The following is a 24,610-nucleotide window of genomic DNA, read 5'->3' as shown; positions in this document are numbered from 1 at the left end:
TCTGAATGTATTAATTCTAAAACGTAATTTTTAAAAAAGTAATTTAAAAAAACAATGGACACCTTTAAAGGTAAACCTGAAGCCATATTTTATGAAAAAAAAATCACCTTTATGCATGAGCAATGCTGATTTTTGACTGCTACAATAGCTTGACACATAAAATTGTAAATAAGTCCACACTATTTATTTAATAAACAAGTCAAATCAGCAAACAAACATGAAATTCCAAAATTCTTTAACAAGTAATTATTGGAAGATTTGGAGGAGGGGATGTGGGTTAGAAACTGTATACTGTATTTAAGAGACTTGTGCCAATTCAAATAAATCTGGGCAGTTTGCACTTTCAACTTTCATTTTCTCAAATGTCATCCTGGATGACTACATTATCAAGGAGGAGGATAAATGAGTATGGAAAGCAACAAACTTAATAAAGTCGTGCCTTGCAGAAAACCATGAATACTACTATACTTACTGATATTGTTTTCTCAAATAGGCATTTCAAACACTTGAGCAACTGTTCATATGTGATGGTTATCCTATTAGAAATTTAAGAAAAATCAATCCGGAATATTTCCCTGATTGATAATTTGAAGGTTTGTGCCTCTAAATCAGGTGTCCGTATAGGGAACTGTACATTATTTGGGTTTGGAAAAATGAATATTCACTTAGTAAAATTTTGTAAAGCAGACTTGGGTATACTTGACTTACAATTCACTAATGAAATTCAAACCTGTGCTTTTACTGTGGTTATGGAATTACATCTTTTGCAGTAATTTTCCAGCCATATAAAAATTTACAATCTTCTTGTGGTTGTCTCTTTAGATTGTGGCATGATATATTACCATGAGCTGAAATGGTAAGACCAAAATTATATTTCACTCGGTGGTTAACTAACAATCGGTAATATAAAGAAATGCTAAAAGTTTTGCATGTAATATACAAGAAGTGTGAGTAAAATCAAAAATCCAAATATACAATAAAATTGTATTATTTTTTTTTTCCCAATAATTAATTTCCAAGTCTTTGATGGTGTATTTTCACACACACACAAAACAAAACAATTGATAAGATCAAGAATCTTAATAAATACCTTCAGGAATAAAAGCCAACTTTGACTATACTGACATTGTTTTCCATTTAAAAAGTGTTCCTGTTTAATGCAGTAAAAATATGCTATGAACAATAAAAACGCAGTAAACTACAGTATAAACAAAAATAAAGTATTACAGTATTACAGCATTTTAAATAAATAAAAGCGAATCAGTTAAAAGAAGATGTAGTTACTCTAGTAGTTACTCTGATGCTACATTTCTGTTCTCAGAAAACATTTTTCTTTCTTACAGGCGTACTTTCAATTACATGGCTATTAATTCTGCAAACCAATTATTTCTGCTCAGTTATAAACCAGAAACTGATAGGAAAAACATTAAAAATGTTACTGCCATACATTTACTGAAATTTTATTTATTAAAGTTAAGACTTTTGTATAAGTTACATCATCGTAAAATTTAATGACAAAAAAAAATCTTTTTCCATCATACCAGTGTAAAAAGAGTATATATTAAAACACTATGAAGATAAAGTACTGGAAACTGTTACAAAGGCAAAAAGCCATTTTATTTAGAAGATGCTAAAAACTTGTAGAGAAAACCATTTTAAAGGAAGTACTGCTAAATGTTTATCCCACAAGAAAAGAACATAAAGAATAAAACAGTAAGGAAGGGGGTTAAAAAATTGCAGCCATTTTGAAGAGAAACACCTTTGTGTTTAAGACAAAGTGATTGGGGATTATGTGTAAGCTGGCAATTCAACTCACATTTTAGCCAAGGTTATATGAGTGTGTGTGGTTTTTTTTTTTTTTTTTATTAACTTTCTCCACAAATATTAAAATCGTTACATATTGCTTGTCAATATCACAATTTACAATGCTTGACACCTTATAAAAATAGCATTATAAAAATTAATACACTATAGCCTTCAGAAACAGAACATTATCTTATTTTTAAATACAAAATAAGAATTTCTTACCAATGCATCAAACACAAGGGTGTCAAAGGTGTCACTCTCCGAGTTTTCCATCATTATGTTAAAAAGTGCATCCAATGTATCCTGCAAAAACTACAGAAATATGTTATTTTACTATTTTTCAACTTCAATACCAAAATAAAGTAATATATAAATTTTTCATAAATATATTGTCGAACTTAAAATATGATGCATACAATAATAAATACATAACATACCACACAATTATTTAACTTGAAAACATTTACATATGCAAGTTCAATAATGCACTGTGATAATGCGGGTTCTGCTCAATGCTCACACTTCCTTTTCGGGAGCTCTTGAACCCCACACCGTTGGTAATGCAACCGGATGAGCTGGACAATGAGGACACCAATCATAGCAGGGGATGGTACAAAAAGGTGCAACTGCATTTATTACAATAAAACAAACCCAAAAACAGTGTTCAAATGAATAGGGCAGTGCATCAAAACGTCAATACATAAATAATCCATAAAAACACTTGGAGGTTAAAACAATCCAATAAATAATTCCATTAAAAACGAGGTTAAAATACTGGCTGGAAGCAGTACCTTCTTTTAAAAAAAAATGCTGTGCCTTCATTCGACTGGTGGCTCCCCTGCTTCCCCCATCTGGGCCCTGCACCAGGGGAGTTGGCATACCTGCAGCTGACTTCTACTAAGGGTCTATAGACTTTCGGACCCTGGTTCCGTAGGGCTCCGCCAGACTGAGACTCGGGTTGCCCAGCGACTAGGGCTTCTACCTCCCAAGCCTCTGACTCCTGCTGCCTTCCGCAGCAAGCCTTCCTTGATTGTGGACACTCCTACTCCTCTATAAAACTCAGCAGGAGTGACCCAATCCGTCTGACCCCAGGTGCCGGCCAAACACCCCGCTAAGGTTCACTTCTCCCAGCTACCTGTCCTCCTTACATCGCACCTGCTCTTGTTCGCTCACATCGGCTCCTTCACTTGCTGCCTTCTACTCGCTTAACCTCTGTTCTTTATTTTCTTTCTATATTTTTCTCCTCTCCATACTCAAGCTTCTCCTATTTATAATGGGGACGTGGCACAGGTGTGGCGATTAGCAGCTCCCAGCATTAATTACGGACTGTGCACTTAAACAAGGAAACATCCATACCACATCACATCCGAGAACTGATCCCGCCACACTACTACGCCCCTCTTTAAGTCGTAGTGTGGCGATTTTAAAAGTTGTCATTTTCTTCTAAGCTGCAGTGCATACCACATGCACTGAACTTGTAAGTTATGTAATAAATAAATTACATTTGTTTCATGTGAATATTCAGTGTATAAATACAGGCCCTGATTTTGTTAATTTCAAATGAAGTAATATTTCAGACATCAATTCAAGATTTGTAAGTCCTTTTGATTATAGTTCTATGTATTTCCATTCCTCTATGTAAATAAATAATCCTAATATTTGTGAGAAACTGGCCAGTAACTGACTGCCTTGTGTGTTTTACTTCAGAAAGTAAAAACAGCCAACACACAAATCTAATCTCATCTCTTTCGAGCTTTGCTATGTATCCTGGTTTTATCAGCCATGTCTCACTTGCATAGAGAGTGCTGCTCCTCACACAGCTTTCATAAACTTGAACCATCAATGAAGTTGAGGATCCTTTAAAATGAGGATATCTCCTGGAATTTCTTCCATACACCTGTTACTCTACCATGGTTATGCCTGCAGACCTGTCAGCACACAACATGTAACCTACGCAGTATAACTTCCTTACTTTCTCCAAAACAACACTACTGTAGATACCTACATTTACATTTACTACACCAGCATATTGGAACCCCCGCACACATTTTCTGTAAAGTTCCCACTCGCCACATGCAGACTACCCTTCACAACACTAGAACATTTAAGCACCACGCATCTCATTGAATTTCTACCAATGCCTCTATTAGACAGTTCATATATCCCAGCATCCACTTCTTCCTCACCTCCTGCTTCTTCTCCTCCAAAATTCACCTTGAACTTTCCTGATTTATCTTGAGCCCATTTGCTTCCATCATACCTTTCCATTTAACCTCCATTTTCAATTCCACCTCACTTTTTACCATGAAAAAAAGATCACCAGCACACACTTTTCCATTCATCACTTCCATCAGTATCTCAAAATGCAACTCAGAACAAATCTGTAATGCGGCCTCAGCCTATATCTCAAAATGTTCACTTTCTGCTGTTCTGCTCATCAATTGTGCTCCCTCATATACTGGCATCATTGTATACACTAACCATTCACACACATTTAACTTCCGCAATATTTGTATTACCACCTCTTGTAGAACCCTGTCAAATGACTTCTGTGGATCTAACAATGCAGCTTCTTTACCTTCACAAAATGCTTTCTTGGCATGTTCCTGACATAAAGATCACATCTGTTGTTCCCTTCTGTGGCATGAAACCAAGCTTTTATTTAAGAAAAGGTTAATGCTGCACTAAGCCTTAGGCTGGAGAGCAAAAGACAACACACTTGTCAAAAAAACAGTCAAATAAATGATAACGTGAAAGCATGTAATTCTGCTTTATTATTAAAAACTGGAAATCAGAAGCAAATGCCATACTTGTAATTGTGTCACGGTAGATATAATTAAAAATACATCACTTCATAAACAAGGCGCTGACAGCTTTTTTTTTTTTTTTCCATCTATACCATACTGTATAAGGATATATACCAGGCAGACTTTTGCATTAAAGTGTGAAAATACTACTTCTGGATCACTAAATGTCTTGCTAATAAACCAAAAGCTACAAGAAACAAAAGCACTTATTATACTAGAATCCTTGAAGCCTATGAAAAAACTCGTAATCCTGGACCATCTTAAATTCCTTTCCACCTGTCCATTAGCAGCTTTTGTTTTGCAAATATGTCGATCAGCACAAGCAGCAAGCAGACTGCTATCCCATCCCCCCACCACCACAGCTCAACTCAGACAAAACGTTCTCCCAGATCAAGTCTGTTTATCTCGGTTTAAGGTGCCTTGAGTTGTATAGAGTAAATAATACATTGTTATTTAGAACATACACATTTCATTTGTGTTCCACGTCTACAAATGATCTGGGTAAATGTAGGATGACAGGAAATGTCTTTACACATTATACACTTCATGTCAAAATTGTGTTCAAAATTTCCTGTCATCCTACATTTACCCAGATTGTTGTAGACACGGAACACACATGAAATGCATGTGTTCCATATAACAATATATTATTCACTCTCTATTCACCCTCTCCAGCTACAGGCATTTAACACGGAGATAAACAGACTTGACCTGAGATAAATTTTTGCTGCTGCGGAGGTGGGGGGATGGGATAGCAGACTGCTTGCTGCTTGTATTAATCAACACATTTGCAAAACAAAAGAAGCTACTTGGAGAGTTGCAAAGGAATTTAAGGTGGCCCAGGCTTCACGGATGCCTGGACAAAGCCTGTCAAACTGGTGAATACTGAAGAAAGATAAATGGGCCTTTTAAGTTACATAACTAAATTTAGCCATGGAAATATTAGTGGAACATCCTCAGGCAGCTCCAATATGGACCATCAAAAAGGAAAAAGAGACGTTATGTGCATTACAGAGGAAGAAATTATTAAAAAATGTTTCATTCTAGAACTGTACAGTAAACAACACTATAGAAGGAAGTTTCGTGAAAAACAGACCTGACAGACGTTAACCCCACAGCTGTGAAAGTGGTGTAATGTAACTTACATAAGCTTGTTAAAATTCTTCTCTGGTTGTGAATAATCAAATAACACAATTATGATATTGCTGATCTAATTACTCTTGAAAAATAGAAACAAAAGCTCACATTAACACTTGAGACCACTTTCAAGGAGTGACAAGCTAGTAATTTTTCTTAATGTAAATTACATGCTATCACTTCAAAAATAATTATGCCTCTGAAAGGTAATGAATTAAAAAAAAAAATTATATATATATTTTGAGTGCATCCGGAAAGTATTCAAAGCGCATCACTTTTTCCACATTTTGTTATGTTACAGCCTTATTCCAAAATGGATTAAATTCATTTTTTTCCTCAGAATTCTACACACAACACCACATAATGACAACGTGAAAAAAGTTTACTTGAGATTTTTGAAAATTTATCTATACTAAAAAAAAGGCAAAGCCCTCACTGACTGACTGACTCATCACTAATTCTCCAATTTCCCGTGTAGGTAGAAGGCTGAAATTTGGCAGGCTCATTCCTTACAGCTTACTTACAAAAGTTAAGCAGGTTTCATTTCAAACTTCTATGCGTAACGGTCATAACTGAATCCTACTTATGTATGTGTATATGTGTATATATATATAGCCTGCAAAGCACTTTGAGCTACTGTTTGTATGAAAATGTGCTATATAAATAAATGTTGTTGTTGTTGCAGCTTGGTCGCCGTGTGAGGCGGAAATGCGTTCCCCATCACCAAGCCTCCCACGTAGTTGGCTGCATGCCTATAATGCGTCCCCTTTACCCACGCCTCCCACGTAATTGAGTGCCTGCCCATATAAGGTCATCCCGTCAGCAGCAATCCAATAGACACGCTGCCACTAAATATTCACAGGCAAATAAAAAGTTAATACCGGGAATGCCTGTTAAACATCTTAGATTCACAAGTAGCGATTTGGGTGGTGAGATGTCTATCGAGGTGATCACTGTAATATTTATATGTCATTGAAATGTACAAACCGGATTCAAAAAAGTTGGGACACTATACAAATCGTGAATAAAAACTGAATGCAATGATGTGGAGGTGCCAACTTCTAATATTTTATTCAGAATAGAACATAAATCACGGAACAAAAGTTTAAACTGAGAAAATGTATCATTTTAAGGGAAAAATATGTTGATTCAGAATTTCATGGTGTCAACAAATCCCAAAAAAGTTGGGACAAGGCCATTTTCACCACTGTGTGGCATCTCCCCTTCCTCTTACAACACTCAACAGACGTCTGGGGACCGAGGAGACCAGTTTCTCAAGTTTAGAAATAGGAATGCTCTCCCATTCTTGTCTAATACAGGCCTCTAACTGTTCAATCGTCTTGGGCCTTCTTTGTCGCACCTTCCTCTTTATGATGCACCAAATGTTCTCTATAGGTGAAAGATCTGGACTGCAGACTGGCCATTTCAGTACCCGGATCCTTCTCCTACGCAGCCATGATGTTGTGATTGATGCAGAATGTGGTCTGGCATTATCTTGTTGAAAAATGCAGGGTCTTCCCTGAAAGAGATGACGTCTGGATGGGAGCATATGTTGTTCTAGAACCTGAATATATTTTTCTGCATTGATGGTGCCTTTCCAGACATGCAAGCTGCCCATGCCACACGCACTCATGCAACCCCATACCATCAGAGATGCAGGCTTCTGAACTGAGCGTTGATAACAACTTGGGTTGTCCTTGTCCTCTTTGGTCCGGATGACATGGCGCCCAGATTTCCAAAAGAACTTGAATCGTGACTCGCCTGACCACAGAACAGTCTTCCATTTTGCCACACTCCATTTTAAATGATCCCTGGCCCAGTGACAACGCCTGAGCTTGTGGATCTTGCTTAGAAATGGCTTCTTCTTTGCACTGTAGAGTTTCAGCTGGCAACGGCGGATGGCACGGTGGATTGTGTTCACTGACAATGGTTTCTGGAAGTATTCCTGAGCCCATTCTGTGATTTCCTTTACAGTAGCATTCCTGTTTGTGGTGCAGTGTCGTTTAAGGGCCCGGAGATCACGGGCATCCAGTATGGTTTTACGGCCTTGACCCTTACGCACAGAGATTGTTCCAGATTCTCTGAATCTTGGATGATGTTATGCACAGTTGATGATGATAGATGCAAAGTCTTTGCAATTTTTCGCTGGGTAACACCTTTCTGATATTGCTCCACTATCTTTCTGCGCAACATTGTGGGAATTGGTGATCCTCTACCCATCTTGGCTTCTGAGAGACACTGCCACTCTGAGAAGCTCTTTTTATACCCAATCATGTTGCCAGTTGACCTAATTAGTGTTTATTGGTCTTCCAGCTCTTCGTTATGCTCAAATTAACTTTTTCCAGCCTCTTATTGCTACTTGTCCCAACTTTTTTGGGATTTGTTGACACCGTGAAATTTTGAATCAACATATTTTTCCTTTAAAATGATACATTTACTTGGATTAAACGTTTGATCTGTCATCTACGTTCTATTACAAATAAAATATTGACATTTGCCATCTCCACATCATTGCATTCAGTTTTTATTCACAATTTGTTTAGTGTCCCAACATTTTTGGAATCCAGTTTGTATTATTATCAGGCATGGTTTAGGCACCTACAGTGCATCTGGAAAGTATTCACAGCGCATCACTTTTTCCACATTTTATTATTATTCCAAAATGGATAAAATTCATTTTTTTCCTCAGAATTATACACACAACACCCCATAATGACAACGTGAAAAAAGTTTGAGGTTTTTGCAAATTTATTACAAATAAAAAAACTGAGAAATCACATGTAAATAAGTATTCACAGCCTTTGCTCAATACTTTGTCAATGCACCTTTGGCAGCAATTACAGCCTCAAGTCTTTTTGAATATAATGCAACAAGCTTGGCACATCTATCCTTGGCCAGTTTCGTCCATTCCTCTTTGCAGCACCTCTCAAGCCCCATCAGGTTGGCCGGGAAGCGTCGGTGCACAGCCATTTTAAGATCTCTCCAGAGATGTTCCATAGGATTCAAGTCTGGGCTCTGGCTGGGCCACTCAAGGACATTCACAGAGTTGTCCTGAAGCCACTCCTTTGATATCTTGGCTGTGTGCTTATTGTCGTTGTCCTGCTGAAAGGTGAACCGTCGCCCCAGTCGGAGATAAAGGGCGCTCTGGAGCAGGTTTTCATCCAGGATGTCTCTGTACATTGCTGCAGTCATCTTTCCCTTTATGCTGACTAGTCTCCCAGTTCCTGCCGCTACAAAACATCCCCACAGCATGATGCTGCCACCACCATACTTCACTGTAGGGATGGTATTGGCCTGCTGATGAGCGATGCCTGGTTTCCTCCAAACATGACGCATGGCATTCACACCAAAGAGTTCAATCTTTGTCTCATCAAACCAGAGAATTTTGTTTCTCATGGTCTGAGAGTCCTTCTGGTGCCTTTTGGCAAACTCCAGGCAGGCTGCCATGTGCCTTTTACTAAGGAGTGGCTTCCATCTGGCCACTCTACCATACAGGCCTGATTGGTGGATTGCTGCAGAGATGGTTGTCCGTCTGGAAGGTTCTCCTCTCTCCACAGAGGACCTCTGGAGCTCTGACAGAATGACCATCGGGTTCTTGGTCACCTTCCTTACTAAGGCCCTTCTCCCCCGATCACTCAGTTTAGATGGCCGGCCAGCTCTAGAAAGAGTCCTGGTGGTTTTGAACTTCTTCCACTTACGGATGATGGAGGCCACTGTGCTTATTGGGACCTTCAAAGCAGCAGAAATTTTTCTGTAACTTTCCTCAGATTTGTGCCTCGAGACAATCCTGTCTCGGAGGTCTACAGACAATTCCTTTGACTTCATGCTTGGTTTGTGCTTTGACATGAACTGTCAACTGTGGGAACTTATATAGACAGGTGTGTGCCTTTCCAAATCATGTCCAGTCAACTGAATTTACCACAGGTAGACTCCAATTAAACTGCAGAAACATCTCAAGGATGATCAGGGGAAACAGGATGCACCTGAGCTCAATTTTGAGCTCCATGGCAAAGAATGTGAATACTTGTGTACATGTGCTTTCTCAATTTTTTTTTTTTTTTTTTAATAAATTTGACAAAAACTCAATTTGCAAAAAACTCAAGTAAACGTTTTTCACTTTGTCATTATGGGATGTTGTGTGTAGAATTCTGAGGAAAAAAATGAATTTCATCCATTTTGGAATAAGGCTGTAACATAACAAAATGTGGAAAAAGTGATGCGCTGTGAATACTTTCCGGATGCACTGTATGTCATCAGGAAGGCACCAGAAAACCAAACCTTCATATGAAACACGGCACTAAATGAAGAATGATGATCAATGAAATTTTACCTTTCGAGAATAAAACACCTTTTTTTTTTTTTAACAATCAAATAAATTAATAAAACAGACAAGTAATACATAATCACGCTCTTGCTTATTATAAAGGTGTGTTTAGAAAAACAGCAGTTTTAATTAATAACAAATAAGTATTGCAAATGAATTTAAATAATATTAGAATAAACAAGTGAACTGAAAGATGGGTAGGGTCAGGTGATTCACAGTAAAACTGAAAAATCTCATCACTGGACAGCTGTTTAACACTGGTTAGTTTGACAGCCATTAGTAAGATGTCAACCTGAATCACAGTGCAAAGGAATTCATGCCAATTTAGAAGAAAGCAGAAAATACACTAGTCATTCTTTTGTCAATCTGATTACATTAATTGCTGAAAACAATTTTAATATTAAATAAATTCATAATAAAATGTGCAGTCACTTTCTTCAATGGGTAAATATAATTTGTTTAATAACTCAGAAATACGTGAGTTATATTGTATCAAGGGAAGAGGTTTCAGATTTTGTACCACATACAACACATTTCTAGATTGGCATAACTATCCTGAAGATATCTGACATTCAATTTATCTCCGACTTTGTCTACCTGCACTCCATAATGATACTGTGACACTATCAACAATGATAATCTCTCAATTTCAGTACAGTTATATTTGCTGGCCATTATTTTGTTAGGCTAGCTACAAAAATTCTCCCGTCTATAAATTCTTAAGATACCTGTATATATTATGCGTTCGATGGCTTTCTTAGAGTGAAAAAAGTAATAATAATTGTATTTATTTATGCATTTATTCATTTATTTTTAAACCAGCACTGAGTGATAAACATTTTTAAAAAGCATCAGTTATAAACATGAATTAAATTCTAATTAGGTAACCAATATTATGTCAGAGAAAACTACAGTTAAATGACTGTTAAGGTGCATTGTATTAACAAGTAATCTAAAAGAAATAATTAGTGCATTCATCCATCACATCTAAGTGAAATTAAAAGTAAATGACTAAAGTTGAAGTAGTACCTTAACTACTTCTTCACCATCAACTTTCATCAGCTGCCTTAGATTCTGCTGTAGTAAACTGGTGTTGGAACGCCATTTCAAAAGTCCAAGAAGATCAACTAGAGAAAAAAAAAATGAAAACATAATGTATTAAAGGTCATTTGTCAGACTTTTAATAAGGATGATTAAAAGATACATAAATCTATTTTAAAATTTAACTATAAATAATTTTAATACAAGTTAACCTTTAACAAAAATACAAACAATTTTTACTAATACCCTATTGTAGAAATAGGTAATTTCCAAAATAACTGAATGCACAATGCTGTGAGAATTTATGTATAATCACAAACAAGTCTTCCAAAGATCTCTGAACATCCTATAGACAATACAATGACATGGTCGATCAGCTCTCACTTGTACAGTGTCAATCAAACTAGACTAAATAACTAATCTTTTTTTTTTTAAATAAACACCCTTCAATCAAATGCTAAAAAATTAATTTTTATCTGAAACTGTTTTGCACATTTAGGAGACCTTTAAAATATTCATGTGTGGCTTTTTCTGACTCACAGCAAAGGTTTATTTTGCTAACTGAATAATTAAAAACTAAAAATGTTATTCTTATTAGATTAGATTTACATGAACTAAAAACATATATCCAGATATTTGCACATTTTAAAATGCAAAACACTTTTTAGAACTGATATTTTATACACCAAAATATATTTTATACATATTGTCTTATACTTATTATTTAGACTTATTCACATTATTTAACTTCTTTAACAGTGCATTACATTGGGCCTTAAAAAAAATAGTGATTTTATTTTTCTGTAAATAAAGATCAAACGTTAACTTTGTCTAGAAAATACACAGAAATAGATTTTAATATGTCCTGAACCTAGGAAAAAAGTTTCAGATTTGCAATTCTAAACAAGACTGAATTATGGCATACATACACTATATCTGAACAATTACTCCCTCAGGAAAATTTCAAGCAGGGAGTGGGATTTGTAGTGAAGGTGAGCATTACATTTTCAGAGTTGTATACCTCAAATTTAATGACATACTATGCTTATCTTAGAAATTCTAAAAAAAAAATAATTATTACATTCTTTTCATTTATGACATGCCTTTTAGGGTTTCACATGCAAATTAAATTTATTGCCCTAGCCCAGTGGCAAAAAGTATGATTTTGGTAAAATGTGTTTCAAATGTGTGTTAAGAAACATTATTATTACTATTTCTTTTTTGTTTGTGTTAGTGAGATTTAATTAAACAATTTAATGTAGTGGGTAAAGATAAAATTATACAGTTTATGTAAAGTGGCATTTTTGGAGTCTCATTTAATGAAGTTCACTGTCAGCTTTCAAAGAAGGAGCACCCTGTAAAGAAGAAAATAACACATTATACACCTGTAAACTAAGAATGCACACTTAATGATGGTGCTTTAGCGGAGTACAAAAAAACACATTATCGATCAATGTTTGGCACAGAGTACAAAAACTAAATATGGTTAGAGCGATCTGATAAGTGTTTTAATACTACTGTCCAAAGCGATCTAATCATTAACAATTCACCGACAACTTACATTAATTCCAGGTGTAAATGGGGCCAGAGTTTGGCTGGACAGAGGAGAGACCATTACTTTCACCAATTGCCACACAGGGAGTGAAGGCAAAATATAAAATAAAAATCACAGTGCTCATGTTTATTACTATTTTATTTCATAAAAAAAAAAAAAATAGTAACACTTACTGTACATTTAATAAGGTCTTGAATGTCACTAGAATCTAGGGAGGGGGCCAAGTTAAATAAATACACTGAAACTGTAAAGACCACAGTTTTGTTTTTTGGGGTCAAATCTGAATGAGGAAGCTGTCCGAAATTTGCAGAACTGTTTCCCATAGTAGCTTAAGGATCTTTTCCATGCACTAATATAAAACCTTCAGTGGGCCTACATCCATTAACATGAACAGATTTCAAAAACATTTTTCTGTAAATGACGCACTGGGAAAACATATACTGAAAGAAGATCAGTATTTATATATTTATTTAGAAAGGACTATTTTTTTCTCTAAACTTGATTTTTCCCTACTTAAGGCTTTATAATTTCAAACAGATGATTTTCATGTAAACCTCCATAGAATCAGTGAATTCTGGTGGAGTTTACAAAGAAAACCCAAATATGTATTTATTCTAATTTAATTTTACAACAAGGTAATTTTATTTTTGTCCAAGTATAGGCACTTAAACTTTTAGTCATTTCAACTCCACAATGCAGTTTAATGGAATCTTCCAAAGACCTAAAACATCGGTAATTATAAAACTTAATCAGATACAGAAAGGCAACTATGACAAAATCAGAGCTCAAATAATAAAATATCATACAAGTCTAATAATCTTTTCTTTTTTACCTTTTAAATAAATTAGTCAAAAGTTGGTGGCTTAGCAAATTAATAACAAAAAGTACTCTTCAAAAGTAACCATATATGTTTTAAAAGCACTAAGAAAATGTTTAAAGATCAAAGCAAAAAAGCATACTACACTTAAAATTTAGCTTGGCCTCAACTTTAAGCTAAAGCCAAAGACAAGATACAGAACATTATGACTTTTTTATAAATAAACAAAGGGCAGCATTTCACGATTTTGTTTGCCCATCACAGAAAATTTTAACCCACAGTGATGCTTTGACTATGCAGTAAGAGATTAACTACTTCCTTGAAAAGCAATTACTGTAAAAGGGAACTTACACTTTTTAATGAGATCCAGAGAGTCTAATGCTTCCAGAGATGGATGTACCCTGTCAGTCTTTATTAAAAGGAAACTAATCTTCCCAAAGAATATGTCAGAAGAAGAAAAGGTCCCTTTCTATATTATGAACATATTGTGCATTGATGAGATTGCTGAGCTGGCAACATAGATGTGCTAAACCATAAAATACAACTAGGAAATACAGTTTTAACTATAATTATTTCAAGCAAATGGACACAATGTAGATTTTAAAAATCTATAACTAATTAATTAAAAAATACTGTTAAGATGAAAGGAAATATCTTCAACAATAACTATTATTACATTTTCAGAGATACATTAGATTATAAGATAATATAGTTTGGAAAAAAAAACCCAAACACCTCGTACAAAGACTATACACAAGAGTGTGATTATACCTGTGGAGGTCATAGGCAGTGAATGTGAAATAATATATCCTTCACATTTAAAGAAAAATACATTATCATGTTAGAAACAACATCCCTTAATTTTAAAATTCATTTAAGATCACCTAACCAATACAGTGATTTGTTTGGGTATAGATGAAAAGATTTGCAACACAATTAAAACATTTGAAAATGAAAAAGTGTGAATAGAAAATTCATTGTTTTAATGGGAATATTCAGAGAATTTTGCTTGTACAACTATGCAGCACCAACAGTTTAATCAGTTCTCAGCTATTGTATATTTTTGCACTGAATTGCAAATATGAAGCTAACCAAGAAATAATGCATTATATACAAGGATATCTCACATACAAACATGAGGTGACTATGAATATTTTTACCAATTAATTGTACTAAACATGATTTTCCCTTAATGAATAAATCTGTTACATTTACTGTATACTTTCCATGAGGAAAAAATGCTGGAGGCATGTGTTTGGATCATCTTATTTTAAAACACAGTTTATTCTTCCAAGCTCCCCGCAGCTCCACACCCTGCATTCATAGCACATGGTACCCAACTTGTATGTTCATGCAGGGATATCAAGGTTAAATTACAGTACATAAATATGAAAAATGTAGTGATCCAGTGAAAACTCTTATGATAATTAAATTATTTTTTTCTTCCTTTTAATTTTCTTTGTATAATGCACACATTTTTTTAGTTTAATTTGTGAAAAGCCCTACAAAATTAAATTTTTTTCAAGGTTTGTATGCAAGCCTACAATAAATACAGTGACATACATAACACTAAACCAAGTTACACAGCACTTAGAGACTATATGTACAGTATATAATCTTTTACAAATCTATTTTTACTATTTTGCATATATCTGTCTAAATCTGGCACTAGTAAAACTAAAATATGTGCCTCTACCCTGTATTTAAAGAGGCAAAGGTATGCAATGGATAAAAATAAGTCTATATTTTCATGGGGAATGGAACAATCTTAAATGTGATACCAGAACACAACAGAACAAACATGCACAGACACCCACAATCTGGTACACCCCTTTCAATTTTTTTTTCACTTTCACCTCTGTAAAAGAAACTCTCCATCCCCTAAAACCATTTAAGTCAAAAATACAGAATAATGTACTGCTATGTTCTGAGAAAACCTACAATGTACTGGAAATTTGCACACCTCAAGATCCTTTGCAGTGAGAAATTTGTAATATATTTAATCATAGATAAATTAATAAAGACTAATTGTTAATTATGTATGATACAAACAGTGTCTACACTATATAATATGCAGTTTATATTATTAAAGCATCTCCTCTTAAAGTAAACTGATTACATTTATAAGAAGGTTATTGTTAAATGATGCAACACATTCTCTTGCATTATAATGAAAATACATTACATAATACTGGAAAAAAGCAAAGCTTAACACTATAATCCCTGAAGCCTACAAAAATATTCGTAATGCCAGGCCACCTTAAATTCCCTTGTACATCCTCATCAGCACGATTTGTTTTGCAAATGTGTCAATCAGCACTGTCAGCAGGCAGCCTGCTCCCCCATCCCCCATTGACTCAGCTTAAGTCGGTTTACCTGGGAGTGAGGTGTCTAGAATTGTATAGGGTAAATAATATATCATTATTTGGAATATATACATTTCATGTGTGTTCTGTCTCAATGTAGGATAACAGGAAATGCAAGGGAAGAAATGTTGAACACAAACTAAACTAAAACTAAACCTTTTTTCATGTTATTGCAATAACAACAAAATCTTGATGTGAAGTCCAAATATCAAATAAACAATTTTTACAAGTGTTATAAGAAAATAAGTGCACTTTTACTCAAGAACATAAAAGGGCCAAAAGCAAGTACAATGCCATTGTAAGGACTTGCTGCACATACTTGCTTATGTAGGTGGACTCTTAGGCACCGTTTTCTGTTGTATTATGTCAGGTACAATTCTTAATTGATCTTTTTTTTTTAACATATAAAAATTGTTTACAGTGCATACAGTAATTTGGAGACAGTGCTCTGTCTCTTCTCCATTTAGATTACAGTATTCCAGAGCTGGAAAAAATGTTTTTGTCTTTGTGTTACCTTTAGAAAGTATAATTCAGAAACATAATAAATGAGAATTATTTGTCTTTAAATTCAGAAAAAACAATGTTCTGTTACTGAGATGAAACTGTATACAAAACTACCCTCATTGATATTCTGGGGTTACTTAAGTAATTAAATAACTGTCTAGTTGGTTTCTGTGGTCTCTTGATTATTATGCAACATAGTTTGTTTCAACAGTATCTTCTGAAGTGTGAAATTTTCAGACAGAAAAGGTCATCTATTTTAAAGTGTTACAAAAGTATGTTTTATTACAGAACACCCCCTGTGTCAGGAGACCTTATAATAAAAGAAATATTTAATTAACTGTAATGTTTCTATCTAAGATAAAATATTATAATTTAATTTGACACTATTGCACACAGGAAAGAAAATCATTACCCTGACTCTGTGGATAACTATATCATAACTGAATAAATAAATGTTATCCATTATTCATTACAATATAAGCCATGGTGCTAGAGTCTGGAAAACATTAAACATAACTTTTAGATTTTGTGGATCACCTCCTGAATGTTTGTCATGTTTATTTTCACCCGGGATAGATAAAACTCTTATGCCAGAGAACTACTTTTAGAGTACAACTCAGTATCTATCACGGTTATTAGAGTTAACAAAAACTAATATCAAAACTGAAACTATCAATAAAAAAACAAATTTTGTAAATTGAAATGAAAATAATGTAAAAAAAACAGACGAAATGAAAAACTAAACAAAACTATTAAAGTAGCTGGAAAGAGAACTAACTGAAATAAAATAATACTTTACTAAAACATTTTTGAGTTTTTGTCTAACTGGACTTACACAAGGTCTAACCTGGGGTGCAGAGGTCACAAAATTAATCAAAATATATTAATAAGAATTTCATGTTTTGTTTTTGAATACATATTCTTGCCATTAGTCTTTAACTCTTGCAACTTTTAACTATAAAGCAGAAAGTCATCCACCATGAGCCACCTGCATGCATGCATACAGTGATTGGCGGCTTTGTTTGCACAGCATTTGCAGTGACAGAGCAAGCGGAATACGGGCTTGTAAAGCATGTGAAGAAGAAACTGATTTACAATGTGATAACAGTGACACTTCTTTAGGAGCTGACAGGGACAGCATTACAGATTCTGGTTCAAGTGTAAGTGAAGCATACCAAGGTGATGGTTTTGCTTTGAATTTGCTCGGTAGCTTTCATTCACTGGATCTCTGGGGCTCAAGAGAGAAGTATTAGATACAGATAATCCTTTACAGAATGTCAGTCTGTTCCTGAACAATGGCATGTTAGCTGTAATTCTGACTGAGCCCAAGATATAGTATGTACACAACAATTAATACAGCAACACACACTATGCCAAATTCCTGGCTGCATACGAGTCTGATGTCCATTATGATGAGCTGCCCTATTTCTTTGCACTTCTTGTATATCAAGATGTAATCAGAGGTGGGTGGTAGCAAGTTACATTTACTCCGTTATATTTACTTGAATAACTTTTTTAAAAAAAAATGTACTTCTAAGAGTAGTTTTACTGCACAATACAGTACTTTCTACTTTTACTTGAGTACATTTGTGATGAAGAAACGCTACTCTTACTCCGTTACATTGGGCAACACTCGGCTCGTTACTTTTTTCCATTTATACATTAGATACACTATATTTTTGCCAGAGAGAAGCCACCAGTGGATCTACTGCATGACTGTTTCACCAATCAGACGTTGCAACAATAATCACAAGACTCCATTTCACCAATCAAGACGTAGCAACAATAATCACATGACTCAGTTTCACCAATCAGACACAGCCATGCAGTCACATGACCACACACAAACTTCCTGCATCAGCAGCCTGTGAGAGACTTTTTAGTCATGCAGGGCTCCTATTCACTGTTAAATGGTCACAGCTTCACTATAAGAACCTTGAGAGCCAACTCCTGCTGAAGCTTAACCATCACTTCACTGAGTGAAGAACAAGCACTTTTTAACCAGACTTGCACAGACAGTCATGGTAAAGTGAGACTTCTTGTATGTGCACAAGCTGCCTTGTTCTAATATTTTCTATCAGCTGTGCTATTTAGAGGGCAGTGTACAGTATATCTTGTCACTGTAAGTAGTTTGCATTGTTCAAACATGCATGTTACCTACTGTAGGTACTGGCTTCAAAAGCTTTGTTGTGAAAACTGAGATTTGGTACTTTGTGTTATTTGTGCATCTTTATTTTGTAAAGATGTTATTTATTTTTACTCATTTTTTATTTTATTATTTGGAAATAGTAGAATTTGCACATTATTTTATATTTTGTCTGTCTTATTACAACATTTACAAAAAATTAATTATTTATTTATTTACTTTTGAGTAGTCACCAAACACTTTTTTACTCTTACTTGAGTCATTTTTTGGATGACTACTTTTTACTTCTACTTGAGTAATATTATTTTGAAGTAGCGCTACTCTTACTTCTGGATGTAATGTATCTGTCAGAATGGGCTGGTCAACAAAACTTTTACCGTATGGACAGAAAAATCACAAGTGATAAGTTTTTACTCAGGTGTCTGTGTTATGTTGACAATAATTCACCTGCCACTTCGCACAGGAGTAATTATTTTTGAAAATAAAATGGCAGTGATCTGCGAATATTAGTGTAACTTTTGCAAAACCTTATGCAAATCGAAACTTTCCTGATTCGCACATGAATACTCCGTGCAAGACCAGCAAATAACAAGAAGAAATATAAAAGGTGAAGTACCACTTCTGGTTAGCAGAAATAGCCCAAAAGTTGATAGAAATCTACATTTTGTACCAAAACTTGTATGCAAAATTTGGCTGACCTAAGTGAAAGCATATTTAAGTTATCATGTTTACATACACAGACATAATTCCAAAAATTGTATTTTCAGACTCAGGGAAGTCTAAAACATCGAGATTCATTAAAATCTCAAAACAACATTTTTGGAGGATTCCAATACTTTCCCTATACTTTGTATATAAGAACATAAAAATCTGATTGAACAGTTTACATATGACAATAAAACTGGACTTAAACTAAAACATATACTATATAGTTCAGTGAGCGGAGTGGTGGACCTGAGGCTAAGAATCCGCTCCAGCAAACAGAAGGTTGCTGATTCGAATCCTGTAAATGCCAGAGGTGATTCCACTCAGTTGGGCCCCTGAGCGAGTCCCTTAACCTGTAATTGCGCCATCCGGGATATGATGTTAACCAGCTTCTAGCACTCTAAGCAGAACTTGGGGTTTGGTAGCAGGATTGGCACTCCAGCCAAACTAAAACTTATAGTACAGTGATCCCTCGCTATATTGTGCTTCGACTCGCAGCTTCACTCCATCGCGGATTTTAAATGTAAGCATATCTAAATATATATCACAGATTTTTCGCTGGTTCGCGAATTTCTGCGGACAATGGATCTTTTAATTTATGGTACATGCTTCCTCAGTTTACTTGCCCAGTTGATTTCATACAAGGGACGCTATTGGCGAATGGCTGAGAAGCTACCTAATTAGAGCACGTATTACGTATTAAATAAAACTCCTCAATAATATACCTGCGCAGTGCTTCGCACACTTAAAAGCTCTAACAGCACGTATTGATTTTTGATTGTTTGCTTTTCTCTGTCTCTCTCATTCTCTGCTCCTCACAGAGGGGGTGTGAGCAGGGGGGCTGTTTGCACAGAGGCTGTTTGCTTAGCGGATATGGATGCTCCTCTAAAAAATGCTGAAAGGCTATCTTCACATTGCTCCCTTCTTTGCTGCCGCTTTATCGCGGTGCTTCTCATGCTTAAAAGCCCAACAGCACGTATTGATTTTTGGTTGTTTGCTTTTTTCTCTCTCTCTCTCTCTCTCTCTCTCTCTCTCGACATTCTCTGCTCCTGACGCGCACTCCTTTGAAGAGGAAGATATGTTTGCATTCTTTTAATTGTGAGAAAGAAATGTCATCTCTGTCTTGTCATGGAGCACAGTTTAAACTTTTGACTAAAGGGTGTTATTTCATGTCTAGAGGGCTCTAATAATGTTAAAAAAACATATTTAGAAGGTCATAAAAAGGTTTTCAATGCTCTAACTGCAAACATATTAGATTTATAAATAAAGAATCCTACTTCGTGGAAATTAATTTATCGCGGTAGAGTCTGGAACGGATTAACTGCAATAAATGAGGGTTTACTGTATATATACCGTGCAGAGAATATTTATTAACAGTGTGGGAGAGTTTATAACGGCTTAAAATATATAAAAATAAGCATACAAACATATGGTTTCTACTTCACGGATTTTCACCTATCGCGGGGGGTTCTGGAACGCAACCCCCGCGATCGAGGAGGGATTACTGTGGTGGATCTGAGGCTAAGAATCTGCTCCAGCAAATGGAAGGTTGCTGGTTTGAATCCTTTAAATACCAGAGGTGATTCCACTCAGTTGAACCCTTCAGCGAGTCCCTTAACCTGTAATTGCTCCATCCAGGGTATGACATTAACCTGTTCTAGCACTCCAAGCACGTCCTGTCCAACTTGCAGGGAGAACTTGGGGTATGGTGGCAGGATTGGCACTCCAGCCACTATAAAATACCTCACACAGTTCCATTCCATTTGAACTAGGGGGGTACTGAGGTGTCATCCATTGCATGGCTGTGCTCTGGTCTTAATTTGGGATCCTGAGGTGGTTAGACATGTGGTAGGTGCAGCAAAATCAGTGCATGCTCCCAACCCCCCTTTCTCTCTCTCATCATTAAAAAAAAATACAATTTATACAGAATTCCTCCATAATAGCCAAGAAATAGTATTTGTGATCTAACCTGCAAGTTTCTCTCTGTATGAAAGTTACATACTATTATCAAAATGTAAACAACAAAACTGACATATAAACTATGAGGTGAAGAGAATGCTAATAGAAGCAGCTAAAATATTCTAAGAAACATATAAATTACCATTCTGAGTAAGCTTTGTTGAGCAAACCAAAGTAGATATCTGAAATGAGTCTTTACTAATTGAGCAGCATCCAAGACTTTGCAAACTTTTTCCAGTTGAAGTGTATCCCTTCTCCTCTAACTCCATCTTGGTGGCAGGTAAATTTAGATATGTCGTGGAGTCTTCCAATTTCTTAGCTTCTGCCTTTATTTAAATAAATAAATAAACAAGTATTACAAAAATTAGTATAACATAGTATTTCGTATATATATTGCTGATACGCAGGAAAAGTACAAAACACATCACTTTGAATTATATCTTTTAAATAAAATGTGAATATAAGTAATCAGTGTTAATTTGATACATGATCTTTTACAATGAGCACCACTATAAAGTGACACAAAAACATACATTACAAAGCAAAACAAAATAACAGATATTCCATTTCTGTTGCAGCTTTGAAGCTGAACCAAGGTACTGAAGGGTTAGGATAACTTTAACATTTCGCGATATACAGTAGTCTGTATTACACACTTATTGAAAAATGCACCAATCATTTATGTAAATATGCAACAAAAAACAGGTAAAAAGTAACCAATATCAAAACTAGAAAGAAGTTTGATATTTATTTTTTTTTTTAGAAAATGCAAATATAAGTAATATTCAAAACACTGTGAAAGACTGTATGTAGCAATTGTTTCAAAAACTGAAACTGAAAAACCTAAACCACATCCAAAACAAAGGTTATAAACCACCATTCTACACTGGTCCACATGTACAAAGTTTTGAACACAATCACAGCAGCAAACAATATTTGGGTTGTATTTTTTTTTTTAAACAGAGTAAGCTGTCATAAGGTGGTTTACCTCACAATGTATTCTGCACCTTTATTAGACATAGAATTTTTTCATTGTTAATAAATAAAGGTCAAAATAATCAAAGAAAGACTAAATTGGATAAAATCCATGAGCACTACTATAGCAAGATTCTATGTAAAAGTCACAGTTTTTTTAAAGCAAATGAGTGTTATTAAACAGAACTATGAAGAACAATTAAAAAACTCAAGACAGTAGGTCTCTCAGGGAACTGTGTTTGACACATTCTGAAAGCAATATTGGGTGACTCAAAAATGTGCCTTGGTATGCCACTTGTGAAGATGGGAAGGTGTTGCTGGAAAAAAGAAGTGGCCTATAAGTGAATAAGTAATAGTAAAGCACAAAAGTTAATACAAAACCGTATTTGGAAGAATTAATAACCCAGGCTACCACCTAAAGCAATACAAGAAAACAGCCAACAATAATTCCCACTAGTATAAATTATATGCAGAATTCTTAATATTCTTTAAGTTTTACCTTGTAAACTAGAAGGTCATGTTCTCCATCTCTCAGTGTCGTACCATCATACCTCATCAGTTTTACAAATGCCAAGGCAAAGATTTTCTCTGATTTATCTTTTGCTAAAAAACATAAGGTAGGAAAATAAATACAGGAAACAAATTTGTCAAAAAGAAGGTATTACTATGCATTACTGTTAGTCATGGCTAAACAGACACAAAAGCTATGGTCAGCTTTTCATCAATCTAATGGAACAGCAGAATACTGTTCAGCACTGAAACTAAAATACCACCTTATGGAATAATTTCTGTCTGAAACAAATACACGGTATTTAAGTTTTAAGCTATTTAAATTGCATAACTGGAAGTTTTTAGTAATAATATCACCTCTGTTTGTGATAAATTTTAAATAGGCCCTAAATTTAATTTGCTGAGGTAGATGCACTTCAACTAATGTAACAAAATAGGTGGATAATCGTGGGGGTTTTCGACATAGCCTTTTTAACACTAGAATTCCTGAAGCCTACGAAAATAATCACAATGCTAGACCACCTTAAATTCCTTTGCACCTTCCTCATCAGCGTCTATGTTTTGCAAATGTGTCAATCAGCACTGGCAACAGGCAGCCTGCTATCCCATCCCCCACCGAAGATGCTGTAGTCAAGTCAGATGCAAAATTCTCATAGCCGAAATCACTTTATCTGGGAGTAAGATGTATGGAACTGTACTGAGGAAATAATATAGCTTTATTTGGAATACATACACTTCATGTGAGTTCCACGTCTAGAACGATCAGTGCAAATGTAGGATAACAGAAAATGAGAGGAAAGTAATATTGAACACATAACTAAAACAAACTTTTTTTATGCTATACTAATAATTGACAAAATGTTGACATGAAGTGTATAATTGTGAAGATGACTGATTGTAACAAGAAGAGCAGCTCACTACTCAAAACGGTAACGCTGGTAAGCAGCAAGGATTGAACCCACAACCTCTTGATTATAATTAGTCAGAGGTTCTTACTGCTGCATCACCCATGCAGTCTTGTCAGCATCGTGCCTAAACCCAATTTCTTTTTCTTCGGTCATATTCTTGAATAAAAGAGCATTGGTTTTGTTATACATGTACCTTTTGTGAAAGTGCTTATTTGACATTTGGACTTCAGCCTTCACACATTATCCACTTCATGTCAAAATTTTGTCATTAGTACTATAACATGAAAAGAGTTTCTGTTTTAGGTATGTGTTCAACACTTGCACTTACAACACTTGTCATCCTACATTTACACAGAGAGTTGTAAACACGGAACACACGTGAAGTGCATATGTTCCAAATAACGATATATTATTTACCCTATACAATTCCAGGCACCTCACACGCAAATAAACAAGACTTGAGCTGGGAGAATTCCCCCATCCCAACAAGATGAGCTCTGGAGGGGGATGAGGCAACAAACTGCTTCCTGCTTGAGCTGATTGACACATTTAAAAAGACACTAATGGAGAGGTGCAAAGGAATTTAAGATGGACCAGCATTACAAGTTTTTTCATAGGCTTCAGGGATTCTAGTGATAAAGGATGATTTACCCAAGGCTAGACAGAACAACATCAATACAACCAGTGGCCAAGTCATCTGATGATGCAAGATGCACTGATGCATCTCTTGGTACTACTCAGCTTTCATAGCCTCGTTGAAATACATTTTTTAATTTGAATGGGGTAAAGGTTTTTGACTTTTAGACCAGAGTCTATGTTTATAAATGTTTATTAAAATCAGGGCACACAACAGTAACCCAGCCCCAAAAAGAATTAACCGAGCCTCAATCACACAATACATGTGTGCTATGGCACAAAACATAAAGCTGGAGTGATTCATCTACTCCAAAGATTAATCTAGTGTCACACCTTAACATCAGAAGACAACCTGTATTGGAGTTTGGAATTGAAAGATGCATTGAGTTCAGTCTCGCTAAAGGATAGCAAAGG

The 24,610-nt window shown here is 35.2% G+C and overlaps 1 protein-coding gene across 1 annotated transcript in view; it reads right to left on the bottom strand.

The window, feature by feature from the left end:
• Window positions 1–24,610, bottom strand: part of dock1 (dedicator of cytokinesis 1) — a 710,521-nt gene that overhangs the window by 587,717 nt on the left and 98,194 nt on the right. The window contains exons 18-21 of the mRNA XM_039774569.1: window positions 22,642–22,745; window positions 21,310–21,493; window positions 11,104–11,201; window positions 2,029–2,118 (exon numbers count right to left, since the gene is read on the bottom strand). Of these exons, the coding sequence (XP_039630503.1) occupies window positions 2,029–2,118; window positions 11,104–11,201; window positions 21,310–21,493; window positions 22,642–22,745 (476 nt within the window). The remainder of the gene's footprint in view (window positions 1–2,028; window positions 2,119–11,103; window positions 11,202–21,309; window positions 21,494–22,641; window positions 22,746–24,610) is intronic.

This window comes from Polypterus senegalus, chromosome 1 (genome assembly GCF_016835505.1).
Source record: "Polypterus senegalus isolate Bchr_013 chromosome 1, ASM1683550v1, whole genome shotgun sequence".
Taxonomy (NCBI): Eukaryota; Metazoa; Chordata; class Cladistia; order Polypteriformes; family Polypteridae; genus Polypterus; species Polypterus senegalus.
The sequence above is the reverse complement of the archived record's forward strand: the minus strand, read 5'-3'. Positions and strand labels throughout refer to the sequence as shown.